This window comes from Gossypium raimondii, chromosome 5 (genome assembly GCF_025698545.1).
Source record: "Gossypium raimondii isolate GPD5lz chromosome 5, ASM2569854v1, whole genome shotgun sequence".
Taxonomy (NCBI): Eukaryota; Viridiplantae; Streptophyta; class Magnoliopsida; order Malvales; family Malvaceae; genus Gossypium; species Gossypium raimondii.
The window spans coordinates 8,171,444-8,192,442 of NC_068569.1; the positions used below are offsets into that span (position 1 = coordinate 8,171,444).

General features: G+C 32.8%; 2 protein-coding genes and 1 non-coding gene across 4 annotated transcripts; 2 read left to right on the forward strand and 1 right to left on the reverse strand.

Moving 5' to 3' along the window:
• Positions 1–4,580: 4,580 nt before the first annotated feature.
• Positions 4,581–4,687, reverse strand: LOC128041542 (small nucleolar RNA R71). The gene has a single exon (XR_008196552.1). It is a non-coding gene; the product is annotated as a small nucleolar RNA R71 (small nucleolar RNA).
• A 2,636-nt stretch (positions 4,688–7,323) lies between these two features.
• LOC105770985 (SHUGOSHIN 2) lies at positions 7,324–9,285 on the forward strand. The gene is made up of 8 exons (XM_012592370.2): positions 7,324–7,737; positions 7,860–7,897; positions 8,003–8,111; positions 8,209–8,232; positions 8,327–8,395; positions 8,476–8,572; positions 8,664–8,724; positions 8,825–9,285. The coding sequence occupies exons 1-8, from the start codon at positions 7,573–7,575 to the stop codon at positions 9,096–9,098; spliced, it is 837 nt and encodes a 278-aa protein (XP_012447824.1). The 5' UTR covers positions 7,324–7,572; the 3' UTR covers positions 9,099–9,285.
• An 8,326-nt stretch (positions 9,286–17,611) lies between these two features.
• LOC105767797 (uncharacterized) lies at positions 17,612–19,502 on the forward strand. 2 transcript variants are annotated; one of them, XM_012587361.2, is made up of 2 exons: positions 17,612–17,785; positions 17,941–19,502. In XM_012587361.2, exons 1-2 carry the CDS (start codon positions 17,732–17,734, stop codon positions 18,682–18,684), a joined length of 798 nt encoding a protein of 265 aa, XP_012442815.1. In that variant the 5' UTR covers positions 17,612–17,731; the 3' UTR covers positions 18,685–19,502. The 2 variants fall into 2 exon arrangements, with proteins under 2 accessions (XP_012442815.1, XP_012442816.1); XM_012587362.2 differs by having other exon boundaries at positions 17,644–17,789.
• The last annotated feature ends 1,497 nt before the right edge of the window (positions 19,503–20,999 follow it).

A 20,999-nucleotide genomic window follows, 5' to 3' on the forward strand; every position in this document is an offset into this window, starting at 1 on the left:
AGAAGGTTGATTTGTAAAATAAAACATAAGTTTTGAATTAATAGGGACTAAATTGAGAGAATTTCGAAATTAGGGATTTATGATGAAAATGAAGAATTAAAATGAGTATATAGTGAGAATTAAGAGAGAATATGGAGTTAAATTAGGAAAAATAAAATTAGTATTGATAAGGGATTAAATTAGAGTTTATGTAAAGTTTAGGTATAAATGGAAATATTTTAATGGAATTGTGTATTAATAATTTTAATTGTTTAATTACGTAGCTAATGTCGTGCAAGAGTCATTGTCCGAGAAATGAAAGGAGAAGGTGGACAAGGATTGACTCGAGAGAAATTTCGTTAGTATTACTATAATTCAAATTTAATTATTAATTGTTAAAATTTAAATTAATATACATGATAAGCAAATTGAGGTAAGAATCATGAATGAATTAAATGAAAAATACGTATTGGTATTGAAATTATAAATAGCAATTGTTGAATTTTGAATAATATGTTTAGTAAATAAAAATAAGGTGAATATTGATATTGAATTGTATGTGAATTGAATGGAAATTACTAGTGATATGATTTGAATTAAAAGAATTAATGCGATATTGAATTGTATGTTGATTGAAAAGTAATTAGTGATTTGAATTTCATTAAATAAATAAATAAATAAAATATAAAATATGAATTGAATAAAAGTGAATTAAAATATGAAAAGTGTGAATACATGAATCAAGTATGATTACATGTGAATGTCGGGAATATCTATTGGTAGATTAGAAAGTGGAAAGTAAATTTGAATTGAAATGTGATTATTGAATAGAAATTGAAATGGTTTGAATTGAATTATTGAATTGAACTGGAATATTGAAATTGGTGATTGATATGGATTTTATTAGAATTGAAATTGAGAATGTGGAGATTGATATGTGAAACGACATTGAATCAATTATGGAATACTTAATATTGTTATGTGTCTTGCATTGAACTGTGAAAATCTTGAAGCAATGAATTACTGCAATACTGTGAAACTGATTGGAATAATGAATTTATAATTGATACTGAACTAATATGGAAATTTTACTGGAAAGTAAATTAAATACTCTATTAACTAGTCGGGCTAGTCGGATATAGTTGGCATGCCATAGGATATGGAAGAGTACGGGTTATTGCCGAACTATCGATCGAGCACTTATGTGCCGACTCATCTTATCATATCATTATTCGATTCGATACTTTGTGTGTCGAATATTATTCTTATTCTCATTATGATTCAACACTTTGTGTGTTGAATCTTTATTCTTATTCTTTATCGCTACCGTTCTATCGTTCTTGATCGGTACTATGTATAGTATTAGGCACTATGTGCCGTATTGGTGTGATTGGTTGGAATCCGTGTATCCGTCAAAGTCCGAGTCAAGTTAATAGGGGTAAATGAATAATTTTGATAATATAAATTTTATTGCATGATCTTGAATATGAATTGAAATAAGACATTAAATTGAGGTATTGAAATGAAATGTATGAACCATGGGTTCAAGAAATAGATAATGTTATAGTTCATGAAATAGTTTTGGTAGTACGAGATGATGTAAAAATATAAGCAAAGAGAAGCAAACTGAAATAGCCATTGTTGAGAAATGAGAAATAAAAAATGAAAAAAATGATTTGAAATAGTGAAATAATATGTGAATTTAATTGAATACAAGTTATTGAAATTTATTTATGGATTTAATGTATAAATTGAGTGTTAGAAGATTATAAGTGTAAATTGATTATAAATGAACGAATCGAACTGAAAAATAGTTGTTATTATTATTATTGTTGTTGAAACAAGTTGATTTAATATATTAAATGTTTATTAAAAGATTAAAAGTATAAATTGAATATAAATAGAAATGATAATGAATGAGTTGATAAATTGATTGGATTTGTATGAACTGGAATGAGTTATTAGAATGAGATGTGGAAAAATCTAATAAATTTTTTATAGTGAAATAAGTTCGAATACACTTAAATATAAGACTGAAATATTGCTTATTGTTATTAATGATCAAGTTGATTTAAAGTATGGGATAATTAATGAATAATTGTAGACATAAATTAAATGTATATAATTTATCCATTAATGTTATTAATTTGAATTATGGTAATACCATGAGTATTCCCATACTCAGCAGTCTGATTGTTTCCGTCTTGCGAGTTAGTAGGAAGCTTGGTGCTCGGTCCAACATCCGAGTAATCCCGACCTCGAGATAAATTTTGGTGATGTACTTTTGTTTTGATAATGTGGCATGTACCTAAGTGATATATAGGTTAAGTATAAGAGTTTTGTGATTGTGGTTTTAGAACGATGTTTAAATTGATTATAAGTATGAAATGGAACTAATATGACATATTTGATTAAAGTATGCTATGTCTGTTATTTATTTGTGAATTAGTTATAAGTTATCCGATATGTCCGGTAATACTCTATAACCCTGTTCCAGTGACGGTTTGGGGCTAGGGGGTGTTACATAAAATTACCTTGTATAAAAAAATTTTGAATTAATTTTAAAAAGAAATCATGGTCTACAAATGAAAACTAGATAAAATAGTTTAACTTTGAAAGTCCGTTACCGTTATGTGGAGGAAAACGCAAACAAAATTAAAATGCAAACAAAAAAGGAATAAGAATTGAATGGAACAAAAACATTTATTAGATTTCAAATTTATATATAAACAATAGGCGATTATTAAATATATAATATAAACCTAAACTAGAAAACATCCTTTGCTTTTAAACAATTGAGATAGTCATACTTATTCTATAAGCTAAATTACATATGTACCAAAAGGAAATTAATGAAATTCAAACTGCATAAATCCAATCCAAAATCATAAATAGAAGCATCTCTATTTCTCAATCCCATTATTTTCCTACTAGTAGATAAGTAATTTTAGCTTACGGAAAATCTGCTAATCTGCAAAATGTTGTACAAAGTAAAATAAAGGAAAATTAAATTAAAGTAAATTTTAAAAAGAAAATGTAAATGAAAGCTTATGGGAAAGGAAGCTAAGGTAAGCCAAATTGATTTCAATGTCGATTGTTTTTGTAATAAAACAAAGCAAAAACAAAAAAGATGAGATTAAATGAAGAAACTAAGCTTGTGATCTCAGTAAACATTATAATAAATTCATTAAACTCGAATCCCATGCAATTTCAAAATTCTGAGAACTTCATTTCCAGATATAAACATATAAACAAATGTTTACCGCTTAATTATTTGTTTGAATCATATATTAACAGAAAGCTAATTGACAAATTTCATTTCATAAAAGAAGAAGAAGAATAAGGAAATGAAGTTACCCGGATTAACCAGAAACAAACAGACAAAAAATGGAAGGGATCCATTGTTAATGACTTCTTAAAAAATTCAAACATTTTAATCACAAAAAAAATTATCCCCCTCCCAAAAGCCTCTCTAGAGAACAGAGCACACCTGATAGCTTATTTGTTCTTTCAGCAGACGCTCCGAAATTTAAGGCTGCTTTTCCACTACACAGCTGAAAATACACAAGAAAGTGATTAAGAATAATCCTAATAGGAGAAATGTACACCTCAAGGTTGCGTAGCACTGACCCGTTGTCTGGAGCTACCAGTGAGCTGTGGATACTTGAGTATGGTCCAGTCATACACAAAGTCAAACTGATATCCTGCAAATAAAACCACCTCAGGAATCAAACAAGGCCATATGCATTCTACCATCATCCAAAGAATTATTTGCAAATGATGTTTTCTCGTGATATTACAGGCAAGCAAACATATCATGTTTCCAACATCTTGAAAGCAAGCTAGAAAAGAATGAGCCTCAGACACGTTATTCATATTGCTACAACGAACTGTGTTCACCACATGTTTCAAATGCATCAGAACAGGAGTTCAGACACATCTCGTTTTGTCCACTTTCGTTACTAAATAAATCCTTGTTCAATTTCAAGGTTTGTAAGTTACATACAGATATTGGGTGCATACAAATATAGCACAGCACCACCAATGTACATGCAGTTTATTATACAGTTAAATCACCCTAACACAAATGGAAGAAACCAGAAAGCAACCCAACTTTCAATTTCTTCCCACTATAATGCACAACACTTTATGGGTATTCAGTCATACTTTTGACAGTAACAGCCTTGTTTAGACCTACAGAGATTAGGCCATTCATAACTTTGAAAACATTATTACCCAAAAATTAAAATAATTAACATAAAAATTCATATAAAGTTATGAACAATTGAACATTAACGAATAAACAAACGGTTTACCTTAAATACGAATTTGTTGGGATTCGAGAATAAACAAACCCTTAAATGTTTGATTCTGGAATTGGGTAGAGGATCGGAGGTGGATCGGTGGAGGTCTTAACGGTGGAGGTGGATCAGTGATTCGGTGGTGGCCAAAAAAAATTTCCCCGAGGCCCGAAAACGGGCCTCATTTCTACCCAAGCCCATATTTCGGGCCTATATTTTTACTAGAACCCTCGCATATTTCGGGCCAAGCCGGGCCGCCCAGCCCATGGACATATCTACTTTCCACTGGCTATGACAGCTAAGTTGAGGAATGATATCTCTTCCTTCGTACAAATGGACTTAGAGACCCTATATGATGCTTGAGAGAGGTATAAGGATTTATTGAGAAAGTGCCCTCACCATGGGTTACCTCTATGGCTACAAGTTCAAACCTTCTACAACAGTTTAAATCCCACAACTAGGCAGTTAATCGATGTAGCAGTCGGTGGTACTCTGAACAATAAAACACCTGAAGATGCTTATGAGTTTATAAAAGGAGATGTCACTAAATAATTATCAATGGCAAGTCATGAGGACGAAGCTGACAAAAGCAGCCAGTGTTTTTAACTTAGATGCGGTCACCATGTTATCGAATTAGGTAGAAGTTTTAAATAAAAAACTGATGGTTTATGTGTTTCTGTGCAGGTACATTCGGTGATACAATGCGACGCTAATAGAGGTGAAATAAATAATTCAGAATATTTACCCTTCGGTCCTAGCATGGATGTAACACCCCTAACCTGAATCCGTCGCCAGAACAGGGTTACGAAGCATTACCGAAATTTACAAATTTATTTCCAGACATTTCATTTCATCTAGCATTCATATTTGAAACCAACCAAAATCAAAATATTAATGACCCAACGTTGGCTAAATTAACTTATACATGCCATTATAACTAGAATCAAATCATCCAAAATTACCGATAAAACCAATGGATAGTGTGATATATCTCCGACAAGTTTCCAACCCAATTGAGCTTCCGATAATCTGTAAGGTAAATAAAAAAAAAAAATACGTAAGCAATGAATACTTAGTAAGCTCGTGTAGTCTTTAATCATATTAGTTCTTTTAAAATATGAAATCTATACAAATCAAGGATAACCCAATATTGATACCACAATACCCATGAAGCTATATTCATCAACTTACAAGGTAAATAAATCCACAGTATCACTTAAACATATTATCCCAAGCTTAGTAGGATTTTATATAACTTTAACTCTTGATAATTTCTTTATTTTCATTTGCATTTCTTTACTTTCCACGCTTGTTCCATATGCATGTCACACAAGTCATAAACATATCATTCAACCATGGTCACAAGCTAGTGCATTTACCCAAAGCCTTTCCCGAACTGATCACATGATAAGTCATTTCATAAGAAAATTACTTAATTTAAACCTTAATACTTTTTCATGAGCAGTAGCATATTTTCACTTAAATACTTACAAATTCAATGCATCATATAAATAATTATATTACCATTCAAGACAACTCCCGGTATTTTACCTTTCGAAGAACAACTTACGGATATGAGTACATCATTTTCAGAAGCCCGAAGGCTGAACTTAAGCTCATAAGAGCTAAACAGATAGTAAACACGAAAGTCAGCAATAAATTCTGAACCTCGGTTTACTTGGGTAATTTGCCGTCAATTCATCCTTTACATTTGTAATGCCATAACCCAGTTATGGTCTTATCCGTCAATTCATCCTTTGGCACAGAACGATTGTACTCAATCCCGTGTTCAATCCAAACTGGGTATTAAATTCGATAATATATTTCCAATAATAATTCAATTCCATGTTTTCTACTACCCTTATTATTTTTCATATTTATCCCGTTGAATTTCTCATAAATTTCGATGGATTTTCAGAGGTACACTTTTGTGTACAAGTCCTGGTCCGTTAATTCATATTCATGTGAGCACATTTCCATTTCAGAGAGCACACTCCCACGAATCTCATCTTTACAGCTGGATTACCAGTCCAGACTAAATCCCCTGCAATGACAATTACTCTAATGAGCTTGGATAATTGAGTGGAGTTGCATGCAATCTTAGAAATATAGGATGAAATAAATCTACCGGATTAGAGTCAAATCTAATAGGGGAATCCATAGATCGAGTTAATGCGACAATAGGGGTTTTTAATTAGAAAGAGATTTCAATTAACCAACCTAGTGTCAGTTGTTCTTACTCTCGAAAGAGATATTAACATAATTTAGGAATTTCTACGGATTAAGACACAAGTGAATAAATCGTTTAATTCAGATTCAGAATAATAAATGAAGTCTAGGTGGATTCTTTCCTTGGTATTGTCTTTTTCTTTGGTATCTTCGATTATTTCCTATTTCATTTTCTGTCGCGTTCTTAGTTAATTTAGATTAGTAAATTTAGATTAAAAAAATCATATCAATTTATCGGCTAAATAATAGAAAAATAGTAATTACTAGTACTTTTAGTCCTCGTGGATACGATATTCCTTACTCACCATAGCTATACTATTGTTCGATAGGTGCGATTGCTTTTGTCGTAATTATATTTAGTTTAGTGACCATCAATCTTGAATATAGATTAATTATGAAAATGAAAAATACGGAATACAGAGTAAATTTAGATCCCCACATACACAACAATTAGGATGATAACAAATGTGGATTAGAGTAAAATAAATTTATAAAAAAATGACAATTTTTTAACTACTAACCCATGTTTCAAATCTTAAACTACAACCAAAATTAATTATTATAAATATTAAATTAAATAATTAACTTCTGATTTAACCTCGTAGAAACTTAGAACATCAGTGCTCCTGATTGCCATTCGATTCAAGTCTTTGTTCGTGGAAAAGTAGGCAAGAGAATAAGGTTCGGAAATTTAAAATTAGGTTCGGAGGAATGGGGAGCCACTAAACAGCCTTTCTAGGCTTTTTGGCGCTTTGCTTTGGGAAGCCGTTAGATTTCTCATGCCGCCTATCTTATCTTCTTTTACTTAACCACTTTGCCTTTACTTCTTTGCTTTTTCTTTTGTTTTTTCTCTTTATTTCCCTCTCCGTTCGTTTCATTTAATCTTTCCCTTATTCTCTGGGAATCCAATCTTTTGTCTCACATTCAAACTAGACTTCAAATTTTGCTTCTTTATTCTTCATTCTAGAGAATAAAGTTGGCCCGCTTCCTGGTTAAAACCCCCTTTTTTCGTTAAATTGGTCTTGTTTAACATAGCGAGTTTTAGGGGTTTCTGGGTTGCAGGATGGGGGGCGAAAGAATGGCGAAAAGATCATCTTTAGGGAGCTTAATGAGGAAGAGATTGTCTGATATCACCAATACACAGTCACAGCCAAAGCCTTCAAACCAAGAGGAAAAGCCTCAACAAATTCCTCCTGCTGCTGAAGACTACATTAATCAGTTAATTAAGGTATTTTCTTATCCGGGTCTTGTTTACTTTTTTATCTTCTTTTTACTCATTGTGTAACGTTCGTTTAACTTTGGGTTACTCTTTTATTTTTTCTTTAATGGAGTTGTTTACATTTGAACCAGGAAAAGATGACATTGATTGAACTCGTTGAGGAGAGAAAGTATCCTTTTTTATGTTCCACCAAGTCCTAAAGTTTTTTTCCCCAGTCTTCTGACATTAAATGATTGGTAGAAAACATTTGTTTTCCTTCATTTTAATTTAACAGTAAGATTATTGAGCTAAGTGGAACTGAGTTGCAGAATCTGAGAACTAGTTTGCAAAAATTACAGCTACAGAATTGGAACCTTGCTCAATCCAATAGTCAAATATTAGCGGTCTGTTGCCTCTCTTGATTTTTCCAAGTATGATTTCATTTATCAAGTGTTTACTTGCTATATTATTAGTATTGATTTCCTTTTTCTGGTTTTTCAGGAGCTTAATTTAGGGAGAGATCGGGTACATTTGTTGGGAAAAAAAACTGCTTTATGACTTGCTCCTGTATTGAACCTATTCATTTCAATCTGGATAATTGGGTTTCAATCTTTTTCAGGTGAAAGCGCTACAACATGAGCTTGTATGCAAGGATGCTTTACTTAAAGCTAAGAACCTGGAAAGAAAGGTGAAATTTAATCTTGCTATTATTTGTTAGAATTTGAGCCATTTTAGGCTCTAACGAAATTTACCCTTTTGTGAGAGCAGGGGAAAGCGGATATCAACGGTCAAAATACTGACCACGCAGCTGAGGACGATGACAAGGCTTGTACCCGCAACAGAAGGCGCAATGCTAGAAGTCAATGTAATCTTTTAGCATTCTTAGATGATCGATCGGCTTGAAATTTCCCAATACTTGCATTTTTAATTTTAATCTAAAATCTGTCGGATTGTAGCTATGGGCCCTTTAACCACAAGCAGAAGAAGTGGAGATAAAGAGAAGGCTGAAAATAAAAGGTCAGCTAATAGTATTCACATGATGGATTAGGTTCCTACTTCAAACATAGAAAACCAAGTTTTGCTTAATCAATCTCATTTTCTACTTCATACGATGTAGGCGTTGTTTGAGACGTCGAACTGCTAGGTTTAAATCCCAAGAGGCAGAGAATCTATTTGAGATTGATGACCTCGACTATGTGGGCGCTCAACCTGATACTCCGATGCATGAATTAGCAGCTTCATCTCTCAGCATGGAAGAAGCTTGTAGTAACCCAAGAGCTGAAAACAGAAGTTCGATCGCTGCAAGGCCATTACCATTACGCAAAGCAGTCGAGAAAGTGCAGTCATACAAGGAAGTTCCACTTAATATCAAAATGCGGAGAAATGAGTGAACATCAACAACCAACCGCTTCATCCATCTGATTTAATACTTGTAACCTATGTATCTATCCCTACAAGCTGTTGTTGATTCCAAACATCTAGTTGACTGCAGGATTGTAAAAGAAACAAAATGTGGCATTTTGAAGCAAGTTTTTGTAATCAATTTCTCCAAGGATCCGACAATCCTTTTTCACTCCATTTGGGATTTGTTTGTGTTTTTCCATTTTTGGATTTGATTGGCCCAGTTCGAAACCTAGGCCTTTGCATTCCCCATTCTCCATTGGGCTTCTGTTCAAATGCTTCTGGCTCCAATCTATTTCATTTTCTATATCAGATCCAGTTCAAATGAGATTTGGTTTTACTTCAATCTTTATTCTTTAATATGTTAGAATTTTTTTTAGCAAGTAATAATTAGGTATAATAAAATATTAAAAAAATAAATATTTTAGAGAAAAGATATATAACAATATTTTAAAGGTGATTGTGGAATAAAAAAAATATAAGGAATGATTATTTTAGTTATTTATAAGGTGGGAGTGTGTAATTGTTTTAAAATTAGTGAAATTTTAGAATAAAATGGTTTAGCTTCTTTATAAATTATATAAAATACTAAAATAGGGATGATGCTTTATAAAATTAACTAATCCATATGTTTATACATGGGACAGACACCATATAAAATATTAAATATTTGTATATGTTTGTTGTTCTACTTTATATTAAATTCGTGACCATATCATTTATAAGTGGGTATTTACCAAATTCGTAACTAATACTTGATACGATATTATAGAATAATAACAAAACCGTGTGGGACCCACACCTTTCTCCCTCTTTTTTTAAACATTTTTCTATTGTATTTAAAGGTATGATGGATCCCAATTTTGTCGATGGAACGCAACCCCATGTTACCATTCAATATAACCGTGGAAATTAAACATAGATTAATTGAAAAAATAAATAAAAGTAGCATACCCTCATGATTATATTACTTAATTAAGGCTACTTTGAAATGACATTCAGGTAAGGGGACAAAATGGGCCGTCGTTTTAATTAGACTTTTGAGACCCAAACCGCGTCACCTCACCCGACCGTTCGGACTTGTTTTTAATATTTCAATAACATTGAAATAAAATATCAAAAAATATTTAATATGTTGTGAATAGAATTTTGAGAAAGTGTCCAATAAAACATGGATACGTAGTTTTTAGATTTTATTAAAATACTTTTTTTTAAACAGATGCATGATAATTTTATAAGCTTACTTCTAAAGTTTTTAGAGTTCACAAATAGGGTAGAGATTGACAAGTTATAGTAAAATATAAAAATAAAAAATGCATCAACTCTTTTAAAACTACTTAAGAATAAAATAAAATACGTGATTAATGTATCAAATATTAACACTGAAAATAAATATATAAAACACATAATAATTTTTAAAATTTACTTGTGAAATTAAAAATTATACTATCAATTTAAATAAATCCTCAAAAAGTTATTTGTGCAACTTCTCTTGTTTTGGAAATTGATATATTTAATACCTTACGTGACTTAATTTTCACTTGTCATTGTTTGATAATACGAATCAACTAGTATAAGTGGAATTTTAAATAATTCTCTATCTTTTTTTTTTATACAAGGGAGGAGGTTATTTAGATTTAATTTTTTTAAATATTAATCTCATTATAGATTGTTATTATATTTATTATTTTTTATACTAGAAGTAGAACGAACTACTAATAGCCCCTCCCTAAACCTTAAATAGGAGGATAATGTGTTTCAATGCACTTAAACCCACGTCCTACACTGGCAACAATATCAATGCCAATCGAGCTAAAACTCAATCATTTAGGTTTAAATCTCTAATTTGGTTTCAATTGATTTCGATGAAGAATTCAAGAGAATAACAAATATATGAAGTAGGATATAGTTACGTGCATGAATGGTGTTGTAATATGAGTTGACTTCCTAATTCTGGTATAACTCTACTAGGCTACTCTTACTTTTGACTTTCAGCCCAACACAGTGGCTACCGCTCACCAGGCGCACTGGCGAACCCCCAGCTCGTCAGGTCTACTGGTGATTACAGTTTGCTTAGTCTTCTGACGAATACCAGCTCGTCCAGCCTTCTACCAAACACCAACTCACCATGTCTCGTGGGGAACTTCAACTCGCCAACCTTACAGGTGTACACTAGCTCGCCAAAACTAGGTTCGCCAAGCCTAAACTTCTAGACCCTACTGTGGAATGTTACAAATTTACATCACAGATCACTCTAAAATAGCGTTATTTTTTTGGCCCTCTAACTTTTTTTATCAATTTAGTCACTCTTATTAATATAATTGCTCAAATTAATCATTATAGTTAAAAATTATGTTAATCCACTAATAGATTGCTAATGTGATTTTTTTTTTTTACTTTTGATTAAGGCTAAGACTTTTCTATAATTAATCCAAAATATTTTTTTATTTATAATATAAAACCACCGATATTCTAGCCTTATAAGTTTGTGAAATATCAAAACTTTGATTTAAGTTTGTTTTTCTAATAAGTTGTTATTTTTTTTTATTTTGTAGTTTTTTTTTATTTTTGAAGAATGGTTGCAATTTTTTTTTCTGAATACAATCCTCCCAGCCTAACCCCCAAGTACACCATGGTCGGATAGGTGTTAAATAGACATAGATTGATTTTACAATTTTATAGAAATCTCACAATTGACAATACCCTAGATAATTCCCAAAACACCATCTCTTGTTCTTTTTGAAGATCCTCTCTGTGCGAATAAAATGAATATATTTAATTGATTCATAAATTAACATGACAATCTTTACTGAGTTTTAAATTTAAAATCACATCTTCTGAAAAATCTCAAATTAATCTTTAAATATCATGTCAACGCTAAACTCCTCATCAATCACAACTATGTATTATTAATTTTCAATGATGCACGAATCCGGTTTTAAGTTATCATATTCAACTTTGTACTTATGGTTAGTGATTATAAAATTTTCGATTTTCAAGCAAAAATTTTCAATCAACTATGTTAAGGATAAATTTTATTTTATTTTACTTTCGGTTTTCAAAGGTGAAAAGGGTTTATAGCATGTGTTTAACGATAGTGACTAATTTAAAAATTATATTAATTAAAAAACTAAATTAACAAAAATTTAAAATAATCAAAATAAAAGCGATGTGACTTACACAATGAAATTTACAAACATACAATTTTTTCACCTCAAGCCAAGCAAGTCAACAACTAACAAATTAAGATATAAGTGAAGGAAGTTGATATCAAATTTGAAATAAAAAGTTAAATATTTTAAGGTTTCTTTATTATGATTAAAATAATGTATTGCTAGCAAATTTCTCCTTCTTTTAAAGAAAATGTTCCTCAAGAGTCAAAATATGAAATAATGAAATTAAGCATGTTCCATAAAATATAACACAAAACGAAAAAGGAGACATGTTTCTTGACACAAAACAGAAGCTAGATAACTTTTGGAAAATTCTTAATATTTATGTAGGAAAATATAGTAAGTTTACTCAATAATTCAGGTAGCGTATTAAAATATGAGTTATTACCTTTGATGGGGTGGCAATTCACATTTTATGTCTAAATAAAAAAATTAAAGTTTAAATTTTAGAGATAATATTATTGAGAGAAATAGTCATATTTTTTTGTTTTTGTAAATTATAACAGATGGGCAAAGCCCTAATAGTAACGTGATTTAGCTCGACTCGAACTCAGATCACATTTAAAGCGATGAATACCTTGATCATCAAGCCAACACGCGGAGTTCAAGTAGTCATAAATTAAAAAAAAAATTCAAGTTCAAATTTTAACGGTAATTTTATTAAGAAAATAAGTTTAAAAAAAATAAAAATTCAAACCGTAAATTAGGCCCAAAGAGTTGTTTAATTCTACTAAAAGAAATAGGTGTTATATTTCAAATTTGTTTAACAACTTGATTGAATAAAATTGGTTAAAATGCAATTATACTGACAGTAAAAGTAAAAGGAGAGTAAAATAGGCATAATAATTACAACAACATAAACTTGGGTTAGAGAGGTGGTTTTACTTTATAGCTTTTGCATAACGACCACTTGGGATTCCAAATATGCAGAGCAATGATATGATTTGAGATGGAATTGACGACCCACCTAAAGATTAAAGGGGCAAATCGCAAATGCAATCCCCCTATATATTATTATATTCATGTTTCATTTACAATCTTCCTGTTTGGCTAATGGGACCCCACACGTTTTAATCAAAAGGGTTGGCAACCATGATGTCCCCTGTGGCTCCCACCCGACAGGTAGTAGCCGTTGAGACCCCACTTCGGTATACCACCATCATCCATTTCAGACTATTCACAGGAAGGATGGTTCTTTTATACATTGATAGGTGGAATTTTTTTAATTTCATAACTCACATTAAAAAACCAAAGATATTTAAAAATTAAAAATTAATAAGAGTATCAATTTATGACTATACATTAATATTCCACACCTTTTGATGTAATCAAACTCTCCTCTCTTTATTTTGTGTTAGTAATATATACTTTAAAGTAATAAGTCATGTAGATTACATTTTTTTAAAATTAAAACTTAAAAATAAAATTATCGAAAAAAAGAGTTGACGAATATCTTGGTTCTAAAATATAAATTTCCAAGTTTTCTTTTGTTGGTGTTGCTACAGTGAAATACTATCAAATTGATTCGATATGAAAATAAAATGTAGGTAATATGTTAAATCATAGTTATCCATGGCACTCATTAGAAATTCTCCATATATTTTGGCATGGAAGAAAATCTAGTGTCACATGCAAATATACAGAGCTTTAGTAGGAAGATAGATATAGCAACTGGATTTGGTGGTTGAGGCCGAACAGCTTCATACGTAAACAGAACTTTGGTTGTCACACTTCCAAAACAATAAATCAGGGCATCTGCAAATATACTTGGAAACTCCAGCATACGTAAATAGTAATTGAAATGAAAAAACACAGCATGACAAGGGATGGAACTTATTGCACACTCTTGGAACAATCCAAGATGAAGGTTCTATTTTGTTGTACAAAAAACATGCCTGAAAAAGTGACAGTCAAAGAAACATGAGTAACCTTTTGTTACTTACAAGATGATTAACAAAGTGATGGTCAAAGGAATAGCGTATATTTTAACAACTTAACTTTCCGTATAATTGATTCCTTCAACTGTCCCAAAAGGAATTCGTTATTCATTTTTCAAACTGGCCTTGATGAGTTCATTATAGCTTTATACTCACCTTGGTTGTGTGAAATGCACGCTTCTTTGTTTTGCTATTATATACAATGATACGGGTTTAGTTTATTATTATCGATAATGAAACCCTAATTTGGCAGACCAAATGTTTCTGCTTTGGTTTAGGCACTACAACAAAGACGATATTGTGGGGGCGAATGGCATATATATGGTGTAAAAAAATGGGTCCCCCGGATTAGATTACATGGTAAGTATTGTGTATGAAAATTAATAATGGTATAAAGCATCATATTCTGTTGGTAAAGGTGATCCTATAATGATAAATCTGGTCTCCTCTTTGTGTATTTGAGTAAGACCTCTTTTTTTACATATCCTAGGAGCAACTAAAGGGGTAGGGTTTATTTAAGGATATATAACCATATCTTTCAAATTTATTCGGTTTATTAAAACAATAATTATGACAATCATGATTATTGGTATCTCATAACAAAGCACATGCCATAAGCAAAATGATACTTGGGAAGACATTTATGCAATTGGTGTGTGTTTAGGGGATTCCCTTTTGCATAATGAATCATCACAAGAAACAAGCTCCATTTTCAACTCCACTTGATTTCTATCTAAACCCCACTAAACATTGTTCGCTTGAATGCTGAAATGAAATCAGAATAATGCAAATCATAGATTCCTATATTAAAGAAAACCTCAAAGGCTAGCTATACCAGTTTAACCCAGTGATTGTTGTTTACCTTACAAAAAGGTTAAAATAATAATGGGCTAGCTGACTTTATTGATCCAATTTTTTTTTAAATGAAGTTACAATCAAGTCTAGTGTTAAATCTATACAAATCAAATACGCAACTAAGACATTTTCTGGAATCAGCCTTTGTTAGACACATCCAAAAGGGTACAGTTAGAAGTTAAAACTGTTGGAGCATTAAATAATCAATTTCCAGCTACTTTACATGCATATGGAGTCAACTTATTAATTATATATTTGCCAATGCATGATTGAAAGTTAAGGTATATGTATCGAGTATTGAGCCAATGTAACACACAGTATATTGTAATAATTAAAAATGTATACATACATAGAGAGAGAGAGAGATAACTATATAAGTCCAGTTCTCTTTCTTAAAATAAAAAATAAAAATCATCAATTACTATCCTATACAAGTTGATCAGCGTATAATTAATAAGTAAATCTTAAGGGCCAAAATTAAGAAAATGGAAGACAGAATCAGTGAGAAATAAAAGAAATAAGGGTAATGATTCACACACAAAAAACACAGTATTTGTGTGTCAAAGGAGGCAAAGGTGGTACGTGAATTGTGTTGTTGTGTCTGATGCTTGAGTTTGCCGTTTCCTAGGGCAAGCCCACATATGCAGGTTGATTTTCATAAAGTTAAAAACCATCCAATAATGCCCATTCATAAAGAGAATCACTCACCTTTAGATCATTAGATGGGACATAAAGGCAGCCGCGGCGCTCGTTTTATTCCCTAACCCCTTCTCATTTGGATTTTACTCCCTTGGATTTTCTCTTTCACCATTCTTTTTTCTCCTCCTTCAATTATTTACTTAATGCAAAACCATTTTAAGGCTTGTTTTTACTACTTTACGTTGCATCCTCTTTTAAGACTTTGTACCCAACATGTGTCTCCGATTACGACTGGTTTTTGCAATTAATAACTCATTATCAAGTGGCATGTTTATAAGAAATTCAAATGCTAATACCTACAACTTATCTTATCCCTAGCTTACAACTTCCTTTCTTTTTTTTTTTTTTGTAAAAAAAAATTAAATTTGTTTCCTGGCAAAAGGGTCATGAATTAGTCAAATGGAAGGCTTTCCACTTTACAACAATGACGACTTTTATCGTTCAAAATTGGGTCCATTAGCTTTCTCGGGAAAATATTGGTGAGAAAGTTTGGTTACCAGCTCCTTTTATAGACCATTGAAACAATGAACCATTGACTCCAAGTATATGAACATGATTGAGGGACAAAGACACAGGAAGAAAGAGAAATTTTAAGATAGGAATTGTCTACATTTATAGTCTTCCAAAAATTGTAATCTATTCCCCCCCAAAAGAAAATATGCACATGCAAATATTGTTTAAGTCAAAAACGAGTTCCATGGAGTTGTAACATTTTCCTTTGTTTGTTAATAAAGCCACACTGATTTTTGTTTCTTTTTTCTTTCTATAACTCGCCTATATGATTAGAATTTACAAAAATAAAAAAAGTTTCTTGGCTACCAACTCAACTCAGAACAAAAATCCATTCCAATTTCCTAAATTTAATTTACCATGACTTACTAATAAAATAAATGAATTTATAAACATATAATTGAAAACAAAACACCAAAAAGAGTAATGTTAAACAAAGGGCCATTACATCTTATTCTAACTATATTCAACTGCTTCTGACCTTTGGTAGATTTTATAACCTCTACACGTGTCAAACAATTACCCTCATGGTAAAAAGAATGATTTTTATTGACTTTACTCTTGGTTTTCAAAATCTAATCAAGAAAACATATAATTTACTTCATCATTTCAAAAAACTCAACTTTATCACCCAAATTAAGGGAACAATATTTTACATTTAATCTCTACATTCAAAATTGCATTTTTCCATGACCATGTACTAGTCTAGTACAAGAGTGTGTGTATTATCTCAAACCTTTTTTAATTTATCAAGGAAGGCAGAAGCCCCAAACAGAGAATCTCCCATGCTCTCAATCTGATTTGTCAAATCAAGGTTCAAAAGTAAAGATAAATTAACAAATCTTTCGTTCATACAATTTTTAAGGTAACAAATTCGGTGGATTCCCCCCCCCCCCCAAGGTAAATTCATCTAGGTAAGGTTGCTAAAAGAGTAAAAGCGAAATGGAAATGGTGATAGAACCAAAAGATATCTGAAGTGTTATTGGTTAAAGTTAAAAATGGCAAGTTGTCAGTAAAAAGCATAGAGAGGAAGAGGGGACTGGCTTTTCTCGTATATGATGGGGATATATGATTGTTCACGCTACTTGGCGTTGGGTGCATGCCATGGTTTAACTGGACTGGAGTGACTTCAAAAGAACTGACCAACAATGGGAGAGGATATTAGAATTGGGTAATTGGTAGGCTTTTGGCCTTTTCTGCTTTTGTCCAACCCCTAGTTATTAAAATTAATAAATAAATAAAAAGCAACCGCAAAAGGGGCAGCAAGAAAAAGAAAACAGCAGTTGCTGTTGCTGCCCCTTCTTATAAGACTGGGAGAAACCACTCATAAACCCCACCTTTGTTTATCCTCTCTTATTCTCTTGTTATTCTCAATTCTTACACTTGAACAGCAAAAGAAATCACTTTCACTTTCAGTTCAGTTCTACTGAGGTTTCCATCTCTGAGGACATGGAGAGTCAGAGAGGTCCTCTTCTTAGCTGGGCTTACTTCTGTCAAGGAAAGGTAGGTAACACACACATTTCTTGTTTCTTTCCATCAGCTTCATTTGGTTTTGTTTGAAATTTTCTTCCACTTGATTATACAAAATGGGCTCTCTCTTTTATTTTCAAGAAAAAAAAAGGGACTTTTGGGCTAAATTGGGTGTTCTAACTACGCAGACAATGGAAGAGCTTAGGTATTCTCTTTTCTATACGACTATGGAGCTGGAACAGACAAGGATGGCAGTTCAGGAAGAGCTAAGAAAGAGAGATGATCAATTAATTCAACTCAAGGAGTTGCTAAGCAAGGCAATAAGAGAGAGGGATGAAGCACAGGAGAAATGCCAAAGACTTTTTCTTGAGAAACTCCTGCTTCATCAACTGCAGCAGCAACAACAACAAAAACAGCAAGTTTCTCCTCTCTCTGGAGTTTCTGGCGTTGAGGATGAACGCATAAAAGGAATAGACTCTAACAATGGCTTCTCATCATCTGACTGTGAGGGAAGCATCGTTTCATCCCCTGTTCTTGACCCAACTCAACCACCCCAACTGCCACCACAAGGACCACCACCTCAATCCATGCCACAAACAACCATGGAGCTCGTGCCTGATAAGCCATTGCCCGAAAAGGGAAAGCTTTTACAGGCAGTGATGAAAGCTGGCCCGCTCTTGCAAACCCTTCTTTTAGCTGGACCACTGCCTCAATGGCGACACCCACCACCACCACTGGAGTCATTTGAGATCCCACCTGTGACCATTCCTTCACCACCACCACCCCCACAACTCCTCCACCAAGACTCCTTCCCCAGCATTAACGCTTGCAACTCTCTAAACACCTGTGGTAAAGTAAACAGGAAAAGGGGTCTCTATGATGGCCCTGATTCTCCTGCAGAAACCAAGTACCAACGATTAGTTCTCGATTGACTGCGACTACAAACAAGATAGTCTGAATGGTGCCTACTAATTCCATAAAATTTACCATTTTTAAGCTTCTTAATTATAGGGTTAGTGAGGGTGAAGAAAATCAGCCTATCAGGGAAAGATGACTGATATCAGCATTTTTGTACAGTGGTTTGCTTCACAGAAGCAATCATCCAACTTCTAGTTTAACTCTTTGGAGAGAGCAAAAAGAAAAGCTTTGTTTCTTGGCTTTTTGCCAATGTTTTTAGGGTGAAGAATTTTGTTTCTCTCCTGTTTCCCTCCCTTTATTATTTTCCTTGATTTCTTCACATGTGGTTTTTGCTCCATGATGTGAAAGGGAGCTTTGAAATTGATTTGTCCAAAATAGCAATTGTTGTGGCATGTGAAAATTCAGTACTAGTGTTATAACTTTAGCTTCTATAATATAGTCTTAACTAAGAAGTGTGCTGTGCTGGTTTGTTTAGTGTGGAGTGTTTGAGAAAGGAAGAGATTAGATTAAAAAATAGAAGGATTTTTAAGCACAAGGGATTGGGTGTGTGGAGTTGTTGAAATGGGGAAGATGGGTATGGCCAACAACCAAGAAGGTTTAAGGGGCTTGCTTGTCGGATGAGTGGATCCCACGAAATCAGAATCAGGATCTGCTACTTGTGTAATGATGTGTGATCATATTTATATTACTCTTTTTTTCTTTTTTGGTTGAGGGAAGCATCATCATTATTATTGTTTACATCTTATGTTTCGTTTCTCTCTCTCTCTCTCTCTCTCGATATATATATTTCTATTCCAATTGCTAATATATTCATTAAAGCTTCTTTTATTTATCTATCTGCTCCCACTTAAACTTGTTTATTGCTATTTCATCTAAAAGCAAAACTAATGATGGTTTTGTCCCTTTCCAAGCCCCTCCACATTGCAAGGATCTGGGAAACATTTTCCATTCGCTATCACTTGTTAAAAAAGCAACCTGAATGACCCTTCTGCTCTAAATTAAATGGCAAATTCACCAGAAATCATTTTAGCGGGCCTCAAAGCCCAATTATAAAATTCAAAACTCTGCTCAGGTCCATCAACTCGTGATTAGTTGAAAATGTCATGTTCACATGAGTGAAGTCAAGTCCACTGGGGTTGGCATAATTAAAACAAGAAATTGGTCATAATAATGTATTTACTATTTTTAAATTGTAATTATAAAAATATTAAAAAAATGGTTTCTAGAAGCTGGATGGGTGGATTTAATCGATTAAGCCCCCGCATAAGCAATGGAATTGTTCCTAATCTAGCTTGACAAATCAACAGGTAAATTAAAGCAGCTCAAATTCTGGATGGATAACTTCAGAGAAATCATCAACACTGAACTTAGCAAAGCAAACTACTAGAAGCAGATTGGTTTTTTATGTGTTACAATCACTACTGACGAGGCCTAAAACAGAGGCAGATAACGATACATTTCAGTTGTTAAATCCGTGAGAGCAGAACAAACAGGAGAAGCCATGATTTTTTAGGGCAATATATTCCTGCGACCAGGCGGCAGTGAGGAAGGTGTTGCAGTCCACACGGCAGTACTGGCTAGGAACTGAACAAAGCTAGCAGTTTTACTTGACCAAAGACCTTCTTCCCACCTTCAATGAGTCGCACTTTGCTTTGACTCAGATTCTTTGCTTCCTGTTCTACTTCTATATATGGACTACCACACAGTTGTAGGGTAGAGGCTATAAAAGGTTATCACATTCACAGCCCAAGAATAAGTAGTACAAGTCTCTAGATTTTCTGTTGCGTGTCAATTTTGGGTCAAGACTCGTGCCCCAGAAATTTGATAATTAGTACGCAATGATTCCACATCCAGTACACAATTTTCAGCTGCTGAAGAAATTAGTGCACTGCTTCCCTTCCCTGAAAAACAAAAATCAAAAGCAAACTTAATAAACAATTTAAAGCATCAATTCCTTTCCTGATTTTCAATGGTATAGGCAGGCAGCAAGCAATTTGCACGAATCATTTGTCAGCTTTTTAGTTGAGAAATTGACGCACAAATGAGGCCATCCGACTGAGTTAGACATCAGTCCTCTTCACATTTGGCATTAATGTTATTCACCAAGGAAAAGTACTCACACCCATAACCAGAATTCCTCAATCATCGCCACCACCATGCCAATAATTTGCTTCTCTTGGTTTAATTTTTTCCCCAATATACGTACAGTCAGAGGTACACCGGCTCACCCATATACTACCCGGGTTGTGTTCATAAATGATGTGAGTGGCTTTATGGGACAACTTATTTGTTCTTCACCCGCTCAGACGAGGTGATGAAGCTCGCATCG

Bases quoted from the DNA above. Each gene is read 5' to 3' on its own strand.
- LOC105770985 (XM_012592370.2), top strand. From the start codon at position 7,573: ATGGGGGGCGAAAGAATGGCGAAAAGATCATCTTTAGGGAGCTTAATG. The intron at 7,898-8,002 runs GTATCCTTTTTT...TTAATTTAACAG, and splicing joins GAACTCGTTGAGGAGAGAAA to TAAGATTATTGAGCTAAGTG. The intron at 8,233-8,326 runs GTACATTTGTTG...AATCTTTTTCAG, and splicing joins TTAATTTAGGGAGAGATCGG to GTGAAAGCGCTACAACATGA.
- LOC105767797 (XM_012587361.2), top strand. From the start codon at position 17,732: ATGGAGAGTCAGAGAGGTCCTCTTCTTAGCTGGGCTTACTTCTGTCAA. The intron at 17,786-17,940 runs GTAGGTAACACA...CTAACTACGCAG, and splicing joins CTTACTTCTGTCAAGGAAAG to ACAATGGAAGAGCTTAGGTA.